This window comes from Cololabis saira, chromosome 4, assembly GCF_033807715.1.
Source record: "Cololabis saira isolate AMF1-May2022 chromosome 4, fColSai1.1, whole genome shotgun sequence".
NCBI lineage: Eukaryota > Metazoa > Chordata > Actinopteri > Beloniformes > Belonidae > Cololabis > Cololabis saira.
Window position 1 is genome coordinate 19358099 of NC_084590.1, and position 16206 is coordinate 19374304.

The 16206-nt window shown below is 39.5% G+C and overlaps 1 protein-coding gene across 2 annotated transcripts; it reads left to right on the forward strand.

Annotated features, from left to right (window-relative positions):
- The first annotated feature begins 1334 nt into the window (after nucleotides 1–1334).
- Nucleotides 1335–15622, forward strand: sh3bgr (SH3 domain binding glutamate-rich protein). Of its 2 annotated transcripts, XM_061719093.1 has the most exons (8): nucleotides 1335–1492; nucleotides 3760–3945; nucleotides 4147–4227; nucleotides 5767–5841; nucleotides 6893–7036; nucleotides 7620–7655; nucleotides 13437–13493; nucleotides 14899–15622. In XM_061719093.1, exons 1-7 carry the CDS (start codon nucleotides 1448–1450, stop codon nucleotides 13452–13454), a joined length of 585 nt encoding a protein of 194 aa, XP_061575077.1. In that variant the 5' UTR covers nucleotides 1335–1447; the 3' UTR covers nucleotides 13455–13493; nucleotides 14899–15622. The 2 variants fall into 2 exon arrangements, with proteins under 2 accessions (XP_061575077.1, XP_061575078.1); XM_061719094.1 differs by lacking the exons at nucleotides 5767–5841; nucleotides 6893–7036.
- The last annotated feature ends 584 nt before the right edge of the window (nucleotides 15623–16206 follow it).

Below are 16206 nucleotides of genomic sequence, written 5' to 3' on the forward strand. Positions count from 1 at the left end.
CGACCAACTACCAAAGTAACATCCTTTTCGTAAATACACAGTTGTCATGGCACCCATCGAAAGATTGGAACGCAGAATCCGGGTACTTTGACTTTGCGTCTCCGACCCTTTTTTGGATGAAATAACTATTTATAGTTTTACGGTTTTGACTTCTAGACTAGAAGTTCTAGTACAGAGTACTATAGAGTACAGCGTTGCTAAGGGAAACTCTTATTGTTAAATGTATATAATTAAATAATATTGAAAACAAACACCCATAAAAAAAAAGAAAAATAGCCTACAACTGAGACCGACAATCGCGGTATATCTGTTTTCATGTATCTTAACTGTTATTTACGGAGAGTATTAGGGCCAGGCAGGAGAAAAATAAAAATAATATTTTAGAGGAGGAAGATTTTTCATTATGCACTTCGAGAAAAAAGTCGAAATGTCGAGAAAAAAATCCAAATGTCGAGATTAATGTTGAAGTACAAAATGTTGAGAATAAAGTGTAAACTTCGTGAATAAAGTTGAAATGTTGAGAGAAAAAAGGCTTTTCGACTTTTTTCTTGACATTTCGACTTAAAATCTTCCTCCTCTTTTTTTTAATATCTTTTTATTTCACAATAATTTTCACAATTCACATTTTCACATGCATGATTTCTATTATACCCACATTCCTACCCTCCCCATAATTACCCTAGGGAAAAAAAACATACATTAAGGGAGAACAAAATTAAATAAATATAAACAAATAAATAAAAAAATAAAAAAATAAAAAAATAAATATATAATGGCAGCAACAGCGATATCAAACTATATATATATATCCACATACATACAAACATACATACATATAAGGCACAAGTTTGAAAATAAAGATACTAATTTCTTTCAATTCTTGAAAAATATGAGCACGGTTGTATTTTTCTAAAGTTAATTTTTCCAATGGTAAAAAAGTTGATAAAAAAAACTTGAAAGTTGGAGGAAAATATGATTTTTATTTTTCTCCTGCCTGGCCCTAATACTCTTCCGTAGTTATTAGCATTAATAAAATAAAAAAAAGAATGATTTAATTAAAAATAAACTGAATGATGTGTAGTTTGCAGCAGGGTCGCAGACGGCACCTGCGCAGGTTCACCAGCAGCTCGTTTCAGGTTTTCATCCCGCAGTGTGAAAAGCGCACCGAGCTGCAGCGCTCTGCTGCTATTTCTGTCTCCGCACTGCTCTGGAAGGAGCTGGACATCTCCTCTGTCCCCTGCTCGGACGGACGGCCGAGGCCGCCTATCAGCGAGGCTGTGGGGCCGCGGCCCCCCCAGGCAGGGGCCGCTCCGCCAATCCCGCACTGACGGAGTCCGGGGACAGAAATAACCCCGTTTATGTCCCGGTGCGCTCTAATAATAGGGGAGGCTGCCTGCTCCTTTAAGACCCTCCTTGTTGCAAACTCTACCAAATATATTGTAACAAAATGGTCATTAAAGTATACCTCGCCACTTCGTCGGGATCCACGGCGGTGAGTTTTCTTCCAGTGTTTTAATCCTGGTTTCATTATAGGGTGAACTTTGCAGGTTGTACTTTTTAAATCGACCACGAAGTCGCGTCGGCTTATGCTGCGTTCCATTTACCTCGGAAGTCGGAACTGGGAACTGGGAATGACGTCACAGCCGAGTTATCAGCGTTCCAGTTACAAAGTAGGAAAACGAGATTGTAGTTCGCATATACCACATGAAAAATGTAAATTACACTATAGCAGCATATATATGCCAAATAATACTTGTATACGACTGATTTAGTGTGACCAAACTAGAATGAAGTGCTACGAATTTTTACAGAGCTCTCTTCTACTGTTTACAACCGGGGCAGCCATCTTGGAATCTGAACTCGGGGGTGGTGAAGACTCTCCCACATTCCCAGTGGGAAATCCCACTTCGAGGGGCGTTCCAGTTGAAAAATCCGACTGGGAACTGGGAAATCCCCACTTCCGAGGACAAATGGAACGCGGCATTAACCCCGAAATTAATATCACCCCCTTTTAATTTCTCACATCGAGCTCTACTTGGGAAATTTACTTCACGTAGGTTTATATTCATGCGTGAGCAGTGATTATTACCATTTTTATTTATTTGATTATTCATGCCACAATTGTTTGTGATTCCCCGTCCACAACAGGGGCTCCCAGGCTTTGAACCCTGAAAGAACTTTCTTCTGCACAACTTGAGAAAATACATATAAATTGAAATCACCGTCCGTGTAAAAGGTGGGGTGATAACTGCAGAGGGGAGGGTGAATTCAGCTGCGAGATCTACTTTTGGCCAACTTGAATAAGCAGTTTGCAGCAGAGCTGGCGTGTCGTCTCAGTTCGTTCGTTAGCAGGGTTGTCTCACAAAAGAGAGCAGGGCTTTGTCCCCGAGGGGACTTGTTTGCCTGCTGGCCCTTTCCCAGGTTCGTCTTCTACCCAGAATTAGCAGGTGACACCTCATGACTGACTGCACTAGTCTGCCATTCACAGTAACTTGAAATAAAACATTTAATTTCATCTGGATTATACCTTTTGGTTTCTTTCAACAGATTCTTTGCACTATGATCTGTGAGAATTACTTAAAAATAAATGTGCTGTGTCCCAAATTCCAAAGTGAACAATTGATTTGTCATTTACTACAAAACTAACGGTTCAAAGTACAAAATGATCCAATATAAAATGATAAAAGAAAGATAGGACAAATATTTGCTTGAAGTTGTTTGTTTTGCATTTCTGCACAGTGAACTTTATGACCTCGGGGGCTTATGGGTCACAATAGTTATTGCCGATCAGCTAATCGATTGCTTATAAGCAGTACTAGAGTTGTAAAAAAAAATCAGGGGGGATGGTGGATTTTATCATATGGGGACAGATCATTTGTGCTGATTACAAATAATATAATATATTACAAATAATAGCACTGATCAAAACACCTGCAGAAATACTGCAGGAATGACATAGCAGCAGTTAAATGCAGCCTTCTGTAAGCTTGAAATATCCACTGGGCTTACATCAAATACATCAAAACACAACAATAAAAAACAGTTTTCTGAACTTATCAATGTGACTCTGTCCTTCACAGGATAAGTAGAATGGATCACTGCAAAAACTCAAAATCTTAACAAGAATATTTGTCTTATTTCTAGTGAAAATGTCTCATTTTAGTAAAAAAATCTCATTACACTTAAAACAAGACTCATCACTCGAAAAAACAACAATTTTCACCTGTTTCAAGTAGATTTTCACTTAAAATAAGTAGAAAAATCTGCCAGTGGAACAAGATTTTATTGCTTGTAATGAGAAGATAAATCTTGTCCCATTGGCAGATTTTTCCTACTTATTTCAAGTGAAAATTTACTTGAAACAGGTGAAAATTGTCAAATAAGTTATTTTTCTGGTGTTATTTTTCTGGTGATGACTCTAAATGTTGAAATAGCAGTAAAACCACATTCATTGATGAAATGACATAAGGGATGGAAAGGGGGGATGGCAGTTTTACAGGGGGGATGATTTGGACTGTTTTTATTTCAGGGGGGATGCCATCCTCCCTCATCCCCTCTCAACTCCAGTACTGCTTATAAGTAAATTTAGCTGGATCTAAGAAACAGGACAAGTGTGAAAGAATGGAGGATTTCGCCTCTGACGTGAACCTAAACAGCAGAGTTTAAGACTTTAAAAAAACACTACAGCCTCATCCCCACATGCGGTGCAATCAGTAGAGGTTTTTGAAGGCTTGCACGATCCATTTTGGTTCTTCTCAGATCAAGAAGAAGCAGCAAGATGTGGTGGGTTTCCTGGAGGCTATTAAAGTGGACTACACTCAGCTGGACATCGCCTGCAACGTGGACAACCGCTTGTGGATGAGGGAGAACGTCCCCGAGGAGAAGAAGCCAGCCAACGGCATCCCCCTCCCTCCTCAGATTTTCAACGATGAGAGCTACTGTGGGGTGAGCTCACATCCACGCTTAAGAACTTTACTAACCTGCAACTGGCTCCAGAACCCTGAATTTTATGGCAGAAAAGCAAAGAAGATGCACCTTGATGTGTCTCATTGGCGAGTGTGGCCAAGAAGAATAAATGATCACTAAATTATTTTGCGAGTAGCCGGTTGCACACTTGTAAAGAATGTTTAACTTTTTTCCACGCAGGATTATGAAACTTTCTTCGATGCCAAAGAGGACAACGCTGTGTTTTCCTTCCTGGGGCTGCCACCTCCTCCCGGGTCAAAGGTTAGAAGCGTTTTGAGTTTTTATCTGTGGCATATGTAAAAAAAAAAAAAAAAAAAGTACTTTTACAATAGTATCGTTCTGGTTGATGAAACTCAAATGAACAAATATTCCCAAACAGTGAGACAATTGTACACAATCATACTGATTTGTTTTTCTTTTTAGGTTTTTGAGGGTTAGAAAAAATTGTTATTCGGTGGCGTTCCCTGCAGCAATCATTGTATCATGCACTTGTCGACATATTAAAAGGTCAATTTAGGTCTTCCCTGCAAAAGACAATGTCCAGAATGGTAGTGTCTGTTAATCCAAACTGTTCATCATTCAGCATGAATTTTTCCTTCGCAGTGTTTTCTCAGAAAAGATGGCACCATTTCTGGATCTGTTTACATAGTATGTTTCTTGTGGGGGAGTTTAGCCCTGCTTCTGTGAACGCAGAACAAACTGTGCTCTCTGATAATGGTCTTCTGATGTGTCCCTGAGATCTTGCAGTGTTTTTCTCAACAGAATTGTCTTGTTTTTAAAGCAGTGGCACCCGAGGAGAAGTCACGGCCGCTGGATATTGTCCGCTTTACCCGTCGGCAGACTTCTTCATCATCACTGATGAAATCTATATTTTCTTTGCAACTTTATGCTAATAATTACAGTAATTATAATTGTTATTGAACCATTGGACTACACAGTATTTTACAAAATTCTAAAATTTTCTGAAACATGCAGTCTATCTGGGTTTTCCTAACTGCTCATGTAATATAATAGGTGTATTACCTCGTGTGTATGTGCTTTAAAAAAAAAAAAAGTTTTCAAGTTATTGCTTTTCGCTTATGTACATACTACATAATTTGCAGTTTATTTGTCAACAGAATTTGGAAAAACACCACCTAGTTTAGATAAATTATCTGAGTCATCCACCCCTTGATGCCTGATGTATCATACTGCATTTGTGTCTTTCTGAGACCTCTGCATCACCCCAGAATCAAAACATACACACAAAAAGAGATGTAGGCAATTAGAAAAATTCTAGAAATTTAAAAATCATCAAGCAATCATGTATAATTGTGTCCTTTTACATTTGTTTTCACTTCAGTCACTTGCATCAAAGTAATTTAATACCCCATGTTATTGTTGACTGCTGATAAACCACATGTAAACACATCTATTCAGTCTTTTAATATTGCAGGAACTGATCGTCTGTAAACCAAAAGATCTCAGGAGTCTTTTGAGGTGTTTCACCTCAAATTCATGCCACCTCCACAGATGTTGCATCACAGCCAGAAAGTTTATGCTACTTAACATTTGCAAGGCTCGGGTTAAAATAACTCAACCTCAGTTCCTCAGAGGGTTTGCATTTCCTTTAGCGCCTTGCAAGGGCTGAATTGGTTTAAATCATAACTGTCCACAACGACTGCTTACTTTTCTTTATATATCATAATTTGTTGGACCAGATAAAATACTCTAAAGAAAACCATTCTAGATGGATATGTGGTGTTCAATATAGAGTGTATTTTTATATTTGTGTTAAACCTCATCATTTCCTTGACACAGGAAGCACGGCAAGCTGACAAAGAGCACATTGTGGAGAACGGGACCCATGCTGAGGAAAACCCCGACGACTTAGTAGTAACACCGTTTTTACTTTCCCTTTTGTCTCATCAAGCTCGCTTTCATTTTACTGTGCTTCACCTGCTCATCTTTAGATTCATCCATAACTCGTCACAGGCTCTTAGTATCCTCATGGCTACTAGGTTTCACCCATCACATCCATTAATGTTTAGGCTGCATGAAATTCACAATAACGCAATAACCTGTTAGACTGTGACAAACCTTCAGACCACATGAGTTATGACCCATCAACGGTAGTTTGAACTGATGTCCCTTCTTCCTTGTTTAGAGTTGTGGTTTTTCTTTTGAATCCAGCGAGCTTCCAACTGTTTTTCTCTCACAAAAAAATTCCTTCCAGTTAACATGCAGATTAAACACTTGCATTAACACTTTCATTAGCCACATTGTTTTGGCGTTTTAATGCTGAAATACCTGAATTACAGGTTGTAACTGTCTTTCTTTCTTAACTGTGAAAGTTTAACGAAGAAGGCTGAGCTCTTCTTTTACTACGGTACTTATTTAGTAAATGTGCTTTACTTCAACATTTTGATGGCAAAACTGATTTATTTGCTATCTGATGTACATATATTTATATATATATATATATATATATATATATATATATATATATATATATATATATATATATAAAATATTGCACCTCTCTTGGTGTGAAGTTGCGTTTATAATGATATACAAATATTTGAAACAGCTGAAAACAGCTGACCAAGCTCTGCTCAAAGAAAGAAAAAATCATCTTAGGGCATGCATTTTCACAGTTATCAAATATTATGCACTGCTTAATGTGTGGCAGTTTGTTGCATAGTTTGACACAATTAGATAATTTAATTGAAGAGCTTTTGGTATACCAGGTATTTCCTTTGTTTCCACTCTGTGCCGTGCTTAACTCATTGATACTTGGCTGTTGCTTTTAATTTAAGGTGCAGAAGAGAGAATAGAATCAGTTCTCTCGTCTTCATGTTCACTTTTCAGAGTGATTTATTTATATTTTCCAGTTACATTACTTGTTTTGCTTCATTGCACATTGTTGTTTTCACCTCCCAACAAGGAGGCTCCGGTGGAGGAGCTTCACGGGGAAGGTGAGGGTGGCGAGGCCAATGATGAGGATGCAGAAGGAGAAACAGCGGGAGATGAGGCTCCCGCAGAGGAAGAGGGGGAAGACGAACAAACTGACGAGGTCGCAGAAGACACAGTAATTACCTAGACTAGAGCCTAGCCTCCTGTCCTTTTGCAGCCTCGTCCATGCTTTCAACGTTTCCATTTTTTCCTTCCCTACACCATCTCACCATTCTTGGAATACACTCTTTTTTTCTTCCATTCCTCCCCACATTCCGTCTAATGTCCTGCTCTTTTACTTTAAAGCTTGCTTCCCTTTCAGGTGGCTGTAATCCTTGTACGCATCTCCTCAAGTTTGCATTGAGTCACCTACTAACACAGTCCGAAACATTCCTCTCCATTGTTGTCAATGTTGTAGTATGAGTGATATTACATTCCTTTCTGTAATTTCTAATATCTTCTTTTTTGTTTTATTTATTTTTATTTCTGTATTTTTATTCAGGTAAGTATTAATTTTACCACTTGTTATGATGGTCCAGTCCCCTCTGACCTGCTTACGTTGTAATTTGCTTTTAACTGCTCCTGTCCAGGTGTGTCAGTAGAGTCCCGCAAAGATCCACCCTCCCTAACTGTTTGAATAACCATCTCGCTGTACGCTGTTATTTTATATTACTGTTTATTATGTGCATCTCTCATACTGTCTTTTCTCCTTTTAACAGCACGCTGAAGCAGAAGAACAAGAAGAAGAAGATCAGGTAATTTTTACCCGAATAATTCATAATGTAGCAGCATGATTTTGCTTTTAATAAATAATGAAAAGTTGTTAAACAGTTAAAAAAGAAACACCATCAGAACACCAAGAATCACCAAGAATCATTTTCTGCATTCCATGCATAGCTGCAGAAACGCGTTGCCTCCTGTCTGAAACGCTATATTTTAGCTCTTGTCTCTTTAAGGCCCTGTCTCCTAAGAAGGGGAAGACTACTTTGATTGGTCACTTGACTGCTCAAAAATGATAAAGTGTAGTTTGTACTACAAACAAGACATTTCAAGCAGTTCACTGCCATAGAATATACTTCCATGGTAACACTCAAAGCCTTGAATCAAGACAGCTGAACCTCCTTCTTTTGTTCGTGAAGATGTTCCACCTTTTGTCCAAAAGTTTTCTGGATGGAAGGTGAAAGTTTGTCAAGAACAAAAGAAAAGGAAGTCCAGTTGTGTTGATTCAAAAGCCTTTGAGAGTTACCACAACCTCGATGACTGAATCTTCAACAGTGTACATTTCCATTGTGTTTATTTTGGGTTTTTGCGACTTTGCAAACCTTTTACAAGCTCAAGAAGTAATTCAAAAGTCCACCCTACAGCATAACATGAACCTTTTAGATTTTTCATTCTGTATCATACAATGAATGCAAATTACATGTATCTGTGTTCAGTAATACATTTCATTCTTAGCAGGTGCTGCAAGTTTAGTGCATGCTTTTACCAGTCATCATCACTGCTCATCTCTGTCTGCTTGCCAGTCATTTTAAAAGTGCTCCATAGATTGATTCATAACATTAACTGAATGTTTAGAATTACCATCAGCTTTTAAAATAACTCATATTTGTTTTTATGCCTCTCTTGAAAGCTGGATCAAAGCAACAACAATCTTCTGTTAAGATGCTCTTCAATATTGCCAAGTCAAAGTTAGATCTTCTGTTGTGAAGTATTAATTCAATTCCATTTTACAGAAGTTGTCTCTAGGCTTTTTCTAGAGACCCAGAACATGACCCCCGAGCAATTACTACATAAACAATGACAGGTAACAACTCCCCAAGTGGGAGAAAATCCTTAAGCCAATCAGTGGCAAGAAAAATTCCTCTTTTGGAGGGAAGAAACATTGGGAATGAAAGGGAAGAAACCATTTTAGTTTTTTTTTTTTTTTTTACCAGGTGTTCACTTCAGTTTATGCCATTTTTTTGTGTTTGTTTTTTGGTGGAAAAGGTATTTCTTGACCTATTGATGCATTCAAAAGCCTCGCCTCCCAGATAATAGAAAGGCTACATTTCTTTCCCAGCTTTGTGTCCATTACTGTTATACTTTTATCCTGTAGTTTAATATTTTGGAATTGGCATGATTCCATCTTCTTCTTCCATCCTTCTTCTAACTCTTTTCTTACAGCACAGAGTGCACCCACCCTAGGTAGTCCGTACCATGCCCAAGCACGACCAACCCCTAAAGAGTTGATTAGAAATGGAGTATGGATGGAGTAAGGATGGCATGATTGCTGGTCTTTGGTCGAGTATGTCTGCATTTTATACATGGATGGCGACGTGTACATAGTGTGTATGCATTACATGTCATGATCTACAGAAAGTTGTTGCCCTCCGAAAATTAAAAATGAGAGAAGGCTGTACGTGACCAGAACAACTGAAAATAAGCCATTTAGCCAGTGGAGTTGCCATCATTTTTCCCAGCTGAAAATACCACACAGGACAGAAGGGTGTCTTCTAACGACACGAGGACATATGTGCAGGGGGGAATTGTGCAGTGAACGCAGGCCATCTGGGGGAATCTGGAGGGAGGGTCGGTTGTGCCTGGGCATGGCACGTTACAACTAGTGTGAGTGTGTCCTAAAATACATCTGCCTCTGGTGTCTGTCTGTCTGTCTATCTGTGTTAACTCTTGCCCCATTCCTCATAGACACACACACACACACACACACCTGTATGGCATTTGACCCTTCTTTGTCCTATTGTCCATTTCCTGTTGGTTTGCTCCCTTCCAGGAGGAAGAGGATTTGCAGTCAGAGGTAACGGTCCTTTGTGATCTTCTCTGTCTCCAGTTACTCCTTCTAGCCAGCAGTGGTTGTGGGTTTCACAGTGCAGTGCTCAGGGAAGGCTGGTGTGGTTGGGTTTGGTGGTCCTTGCTCCCACTCATCCTTAAACTCCCCCAGTTTGCTCACTTTAATACATCGCCTCTTCCCCCTCTTTTTCAAGTTATACTGTCTTTTCCTTTTCTTTCAGCGAACGTCCTCTTTTTTTCCCCCAGTCGTAGCCGTTTCCTGAATCCTCAGCTACCCTCTTAGATTCCACTTGAAGACGACTGTAGCGCATGCTTGTGATGCTCTCTTGCTCCCCACACAGACTGCTGACCTGCTATTTGTCATTTCTTTTAGGAGGAAGAAGAGCTCCGAGAGCTAGAGGTAGATTCATGTAATTTCTTTACCTGCTCAAAGCCCTCCCGATTTTGACTTGCCTCTTTTCAGTCACTTATCCCTTGTTGTTATCATAGTTGCATCCTTTGCCACCTTCCAGTAGATCAGTGTGCCTTATTTGCAGCATCCTTTGACGTTCTGGCGTATTTGCAGAGCTGTTACATTAAAATGGACCAATCATATAGTTGAGTTAGCAGCACTACAACTGCGATGACAAATGTAGGAGCCAAAGTCGAGTAAAAGATACAGCAGCAACACTGATTTCGACCAGAGTTTTGGTTACAACGCTTGCGTTCCTTCTGTCTATGTGATCAAACATGCGTTGATTAAAGTATGAACTATGACTGCCTAAAAAAAGATACTATAAGGCTTGTTTACATGGAGTAACAGCAGTGTTTATTTGACAATGCATCAGTTTTATATTCCATACGTTTATTATGAGTGTATCAGTAATGCAAGAGTTTATTGTAAGACCCTCAAGCAAAACTTAATTTAGGGAATATTTCTTCTCTTATCTGGACATATTTCAGTTATGACAGTTGGCCCACAGCAATGTCGTTTATGAGCAGAAGAGATTTTAGATTTTTTTCCTTTTGCCTGTCAGGCTACACACAGCAAGACGCCCTACTTTAGTGGGCCCTCTCTGTTTCTCACTCTGCACATCAAACCTAAAGGACAGGGCTGCAATTTTCTGTCAGTCCACAACAACACAGCTACTTTTCACACAGCATTACTACACTTTCCCAGGATTTTGGCTCCACCAGGTCCCAAATTAGAATCAAATTAAAACCCAAATTAGCATTTAAAGTGCAACACCTTGCAGCTTTAATTAGTCTGTGGTTGAAAAAAGCACGAGCCATGAAGATTGCCGTGTTCACAGTGCTGTGTGAAAAGGGCTCTGCTTCTCTGAGACATTCCAACCTCTGCCTGAGCTTCTGCTTCACCGCTTTGCTTTTTCTTCCCGCCTTTCCTCTCCATTTGTTTTGTTGTTTTCCTGTCTTTCTTGCAGGATCAAGAAGAGCAAGGCAGTGAGGTAGCTTTGCTTTCTAGGTGTCTTATATCCTTAAGGATTCCTAGACTTGGCTTGTTCCTCTTTTGTCTTTTTTTCCGTTTCTGTGTGCTGCATGGGACTTTCAAGATTTATTTTTCCATGGAGGTGCCTGATGTTGTGCAGCATGTTAAATATATTTCACTCAAACTTTTAGGCTGGAATTAGTTTGGTAAGAGATTGTGGTCAAATAGGGACCATTATAGAGGTATTATTCTCCCCTCCTTTTGATGTTCTCAAATTCACTGCTCCCTGATTTCTTCTTCCACAGGAGGAAGAGGAAGGAGAAGTACAAGAGGTAGAAACATTTTGATGTTTGGTGTGGTGTGAATCAGACTTAAACTGAGATTTTATGCATGATCTGATGACGAACAGTGAATGTATGCTGAAGCTTCAATTCAATATACTGTATGTGTGTGTGTGAAATGTGTATAAATGTGTGTAGGGTTTCAGATAGAGTTTAAGAGTGTTCCTATTTAGGAATTTTGTCACATTGTTCAAGTAAGTTTCAGCCCTTAAATGTTACATGCAGTATTTTTGTGAAACATCTTAGACAAAAGCTGAAGGTCTTGATCGTTTTATTTTATCTCTGTAGTGTTGATTGTATAAAGCAGAAATCATGAGAACTCTTGTTGTCTAAATACATTTGGACATGTCTGTAGTGCCTCTCTCATTTTCATGAGGATTACTTCAGAGATGACACAACATAATTTTTCAGCACTGAAGTGAAAAAAAAACAATCACTGAAACACTTTGTCTTCGCCTGCCAAGAAACATTGTCTTCTTTGCTTTGATGCCTTGGAAACAGGTGGAAAGTTTTGTTTGTGATCTTTGGCTTTTGCGTTCACATGAGCTTAACTTGGACGTGCGTTCAGGGGATGGGGGGCGGGTAGCAACTTGACAGGGTGACGTAGGTTTCTCTTTTCTATGAAGTCACGGCTTGTGTTTCTTTTTGCCGAAAGGCCTCAGAACGAAGTGGAAGTGAAGCTGATGTGACAAGTTCAAAAGGGGACGGAGAACAAATGTTATTGTAGAATATTTGGAAGAAGACAATCCTCAAGAAAATAAGTGCTTGACATTAGATGAATCCCCGGACTGTGGCTGACGGGCTGATCTGCGTCCACACTGGGCGGAGGTGTTTTTGCTTTTGATAATTGTTTAATCAGCGATTAGATTGAAGTCATTGTGGCTTCTAACTTTAGGTAACAATACTAATCCTTTCTTACCTCAGTGATAGGCTTGTTTGCTTGGTAAAGCTGTCATCACACTGCCTTTACAGAGAACGGCTCTCAGCCACTGCTGATTAAGTGATGACATGTGAGCACAATAGATGTTGTTTATTTTAAGAATTTAAAGCACATTATGTGTAAATCTGGCGTGTGAGCGTGCGTGGGTGATCAGTGGACATTGTTAAACATCCTACTACACAGCAACCATCCTCTTACAATTTCTAACCACAGATTGTGACTCTTCGTCTTTGTGAATTGTTTTAGTGGAGAGAATGGACTTACTCACGTTTGAAACACGGCTCTTGCTGTACTTAGGTCAGCTCATACACAAAACCGCTCAGATTCACGAGTTTGTCTCAACGCTGCCGTCGCTGCTAAAAACCAAACCGCTCTCGAATGACTTCTCTGCCATTTTTAACCCTGCGTCACTGCATTCCAACCACCGACATGTTGCAAGGGCTCTCACCCCTCCACTGTTTGGACCATTACTTCTTTTTCCTCATTTGTGTTTAAGAGATTGGAAGACATGGAAGAAACACAGGTGGTGCGAGAGCAGTTTGTCATGCTGGAGTGCTGCCTGTGCTTTGAGACGTCTAAAGAGTCTTGTTCCTGTCGTGATGAGAGGGACGATCTGCATTTATAAACTATGGTGGTTTGATACCCCACTTCCAGTCACGACTGGGTATAAAGGAATTACTAATCTTGGTGGAGAAAGATTTTACACCAGCCTTTTTTCTTTTTTTAAAGGGCCCACTGTTATTTCCTTTACACAGCAAACCCAGAAGAGTCAACTGTAACCACTGTCCTCTTTGGACTCAGTAATCCTCCTGCAGCAGATTTATGGTCGAGGAGTTAAAGAGCCTGAAAGTGTCCCGTAGGCGGACCGAGTTGATGCAGACAAAAAAATAAATTGCTTCATTAAAAACATTTGAAATCTTCTCAACTGCAGTTACAAGGTGTCATGCATTTAGTCTCCCCCTGCAGATCTTTTTGCTCTTTTTGCACCAGCTTTTGATCTTTTCCATGTTGGTTAACACAACTCTGTTCTTTGCTTTTACAGGTGGAAGAGGCTGAGTAGTTAAAGCGAGGTTGATGGTGACGATTCACTGCTGTCCAGGTAAAACAGCCAACTCTCCTTCACTGCTTAGCTTCAGTGCTTCTGTTTTACCACCGGGGTGCAGTACAACATCACGTGCACTGACAGAACAATAAACAGGACTTCTCAATGTTGCTTTATTTTTGGCTCTTATGTAACCACATTCATTAAAAAGATAAAGCTGTGGTCTCAATTGTGTTTTGCCCTTTAATTTGACATCTTTAACCCTGCTTTCACATAAGGGCCAAAATAATACAATTACTCAACCTGTCATTGTCGCTCCAGTTTATAATGTTGCTGTGAAGCAATAGTGTGTCTCCATTGTTGGAAATGTCCTTGCTTTTACTTACGCATTGATAAACCTCACATAGTAACACTCATGTTTCTCGTGGTTCACCTTAGTTTTTCAATGGAGCTAGGTTTATTGTTGTTGTTGATTTGCACTTTTACATGATCAAGGATAGATCTAAAAATAAAACCGTAGCCCATTTATGAGGGATCGTTGCCAGAGGCTCCGAGTGCCTGGAGACCATCTGGAGCTGCAGCAACAACATCTCACACTTTTCTAATGTTTTAGTGTTCTGGGGGTGTGGCAGTGATGATAATGATCCATATCTTCAAAGACGTTTTTTTTTTTTTTTTTTTTGTGATCAAATTTTTATTTCTTTTTTTCCTTTTTCTGAAAAAACAACATGGTGCAAAAAAACACCAATACATAGCAACAAAAAATGAATAGATAAATGTAATAACAAAAAAAAAAACAAATACAAAACAAAAAAAGAAAAACAAAAAAAAAAGTAATGCCCATATTATTAAGTATAACAATGCAAAATTAACACATAAATTAAGAGCAAAAATAAATAAATAAATAAATGAAAATAAAATCATAACCCCAGACATTACCCACCCACCCCCTGGATCCTAGCAGCTTTAAATCACATCAATGTGTTTATAATATAACTTTTAACATGGTATACTTAGTTTTCCTTTATCACACTAAGGACATAGGAATTATGTATAATGAATAGTTCACTATATCAAAATCTAAACATGACAGAAACTAAATAATTCCTTTATTTCCAGGCTTATCAAATGCCTTCATACCTGCTGCTGCTTGTTTTTTTTTTTTTAAGTGTTTCCGCTGTATATCTGTATATCTGGGCATCTGACCTGCTGCAGGAACTGTTAAGAAACAGCCTGCGAAGGTATGGCAGAGCTGCTGTCCCCCTCCCCCCTCAGCAGCTTCCCAACCCCTGCCAGCCCCTGTCACGCCTCGTTAGGAGAAGCTGCTAAGTGAGCTTTCATATGTGCCCGCGGAAGAGTGGGCACGCGGGGTGGCACGGGCGCAGGGGTGATGGCGGTGGCTGCATCAGGCAACTGGAAAATGTGTGACCTCAATTTTTTTCTTGTTTGTCTTCTGTTGCAGCCTGAAGGACCTCGTTGTTCCACCTCTTCCTCATCCTTGACCCCCTCCAACCCCCTCCATCAGCCTTTGTTGGACAGCCCCCCCCCCCCCCCCAAATGCTGCACTGGACACTTCTGGAAACTGTTGGTTGTGCGCTTTGAAGGCACCATCCACACTGAAAAGTCATATTTGGCCCACTACTACCCCTCTGACTGCAACGTTGACTTAATTTTTATATTTTACGTGTAGAGACGTACAATATTGTAGATGCTCAAAGTGGTGTCATTGTGTTAGTTATGAGTAGCTTTTGTAATTGCACAACTAAATTGTTAAACTAAAATTTCTCGTGTTTTCCTTTCAGTAATCCAACGTCTTTGACATAGAGAGGCAGTGACCTTTTCAAACAGATCTTACCTTGGCATACCTTAGCTTGCGGCTCCAGGCTTTCACACTGTTACTCGGTCTTTCAAAACTGTTCTGTTCTTTTATTCCAGTATTGTGCCTTACCGACTCCTTTATTCAACCGAATGTATAAATGCCAACTGAGATTTCTAATGGCCCCACGAGGAAGGACACAAGCACTTACTGCGAGACTGTAAACGACTCCTCCGCTGCCGCATCAACTTCTGCCTGTACAGCTGTCTCATCCATGCACTTTGTTGAACAAAGAGTGTATGCCACAACTATGTGGCCAAGAATATGATGCACTGGAAAATGAAATAAATCAGACTGGTTTACAACAAAACCCTCACTGGTTGTGTTCTATTTTTACATGTTTTCATGATGTGTTTCTATATCAAAGGTCCATTGTGTAAGTTGAGCAGCGAAAGGGTCAACAGGAAAGCAAAGGTCATATCTCTAGGGACTCGGGGTAGAGCTCGATAGGAAATTCTACTATTATTATTATTATCATTATTTCATAACAATGTAAAAGTGTTCAGGCACGTACAGTTAATGTGCTGATTCATGTACAGTGACGTCTCATCTGTGTCATACAAACACAGGAAAAGAGTAATCGCGTTGCTTAGCTGATAGCTTTGATTAATTTGTTTATTTCTGGATGATTTATTTGTGAATTAGAGCACAACCTCCATTTCCATAAAAGCTGAATAGTTTTTTTTTTTTTAAATGCAACAAAAATCAAAAGATGTAATTTCTTCACTTGTTCGAATCAAAGACAAGATTGTTTAAAAAAAAAAAAAGGTTTGGTGTCATTCTGTGTCATCATCTTTACTTTTGTGTGTGTGTGTGTGTGTGGGGGGGGGGGGGGGCACTAGAAACTAAACTGCTGAGCTACTCAACAGTTTAGTGTCATTGGTTTTGTCTGTG

Excerpts from the sequence above, each read along its gene's own strand:
- sh3bgr (XM_061719093.1), top strand. The coding sequence starts at position 1,448 with ATGGTCATTAAAGTATACCTCGCCACTTCGTCGGGATCCACGGCG. Across the intron at positions 5,842-6,892 it reads AAAACCCCGACGACTTAGTA|GAGGCTCCGGTGGAGGAGCT; the intron begins GTAACACCGTTT and ends CCTCCCAACAAG. Across the intron at positions 7,037-7,619 it reads ACGAGGTCGCAGAAGACACA|CACGCTGAAGCAGAAGAACA; the intron begins GTAATTACCTAG and ends TCCTTTTAACAG.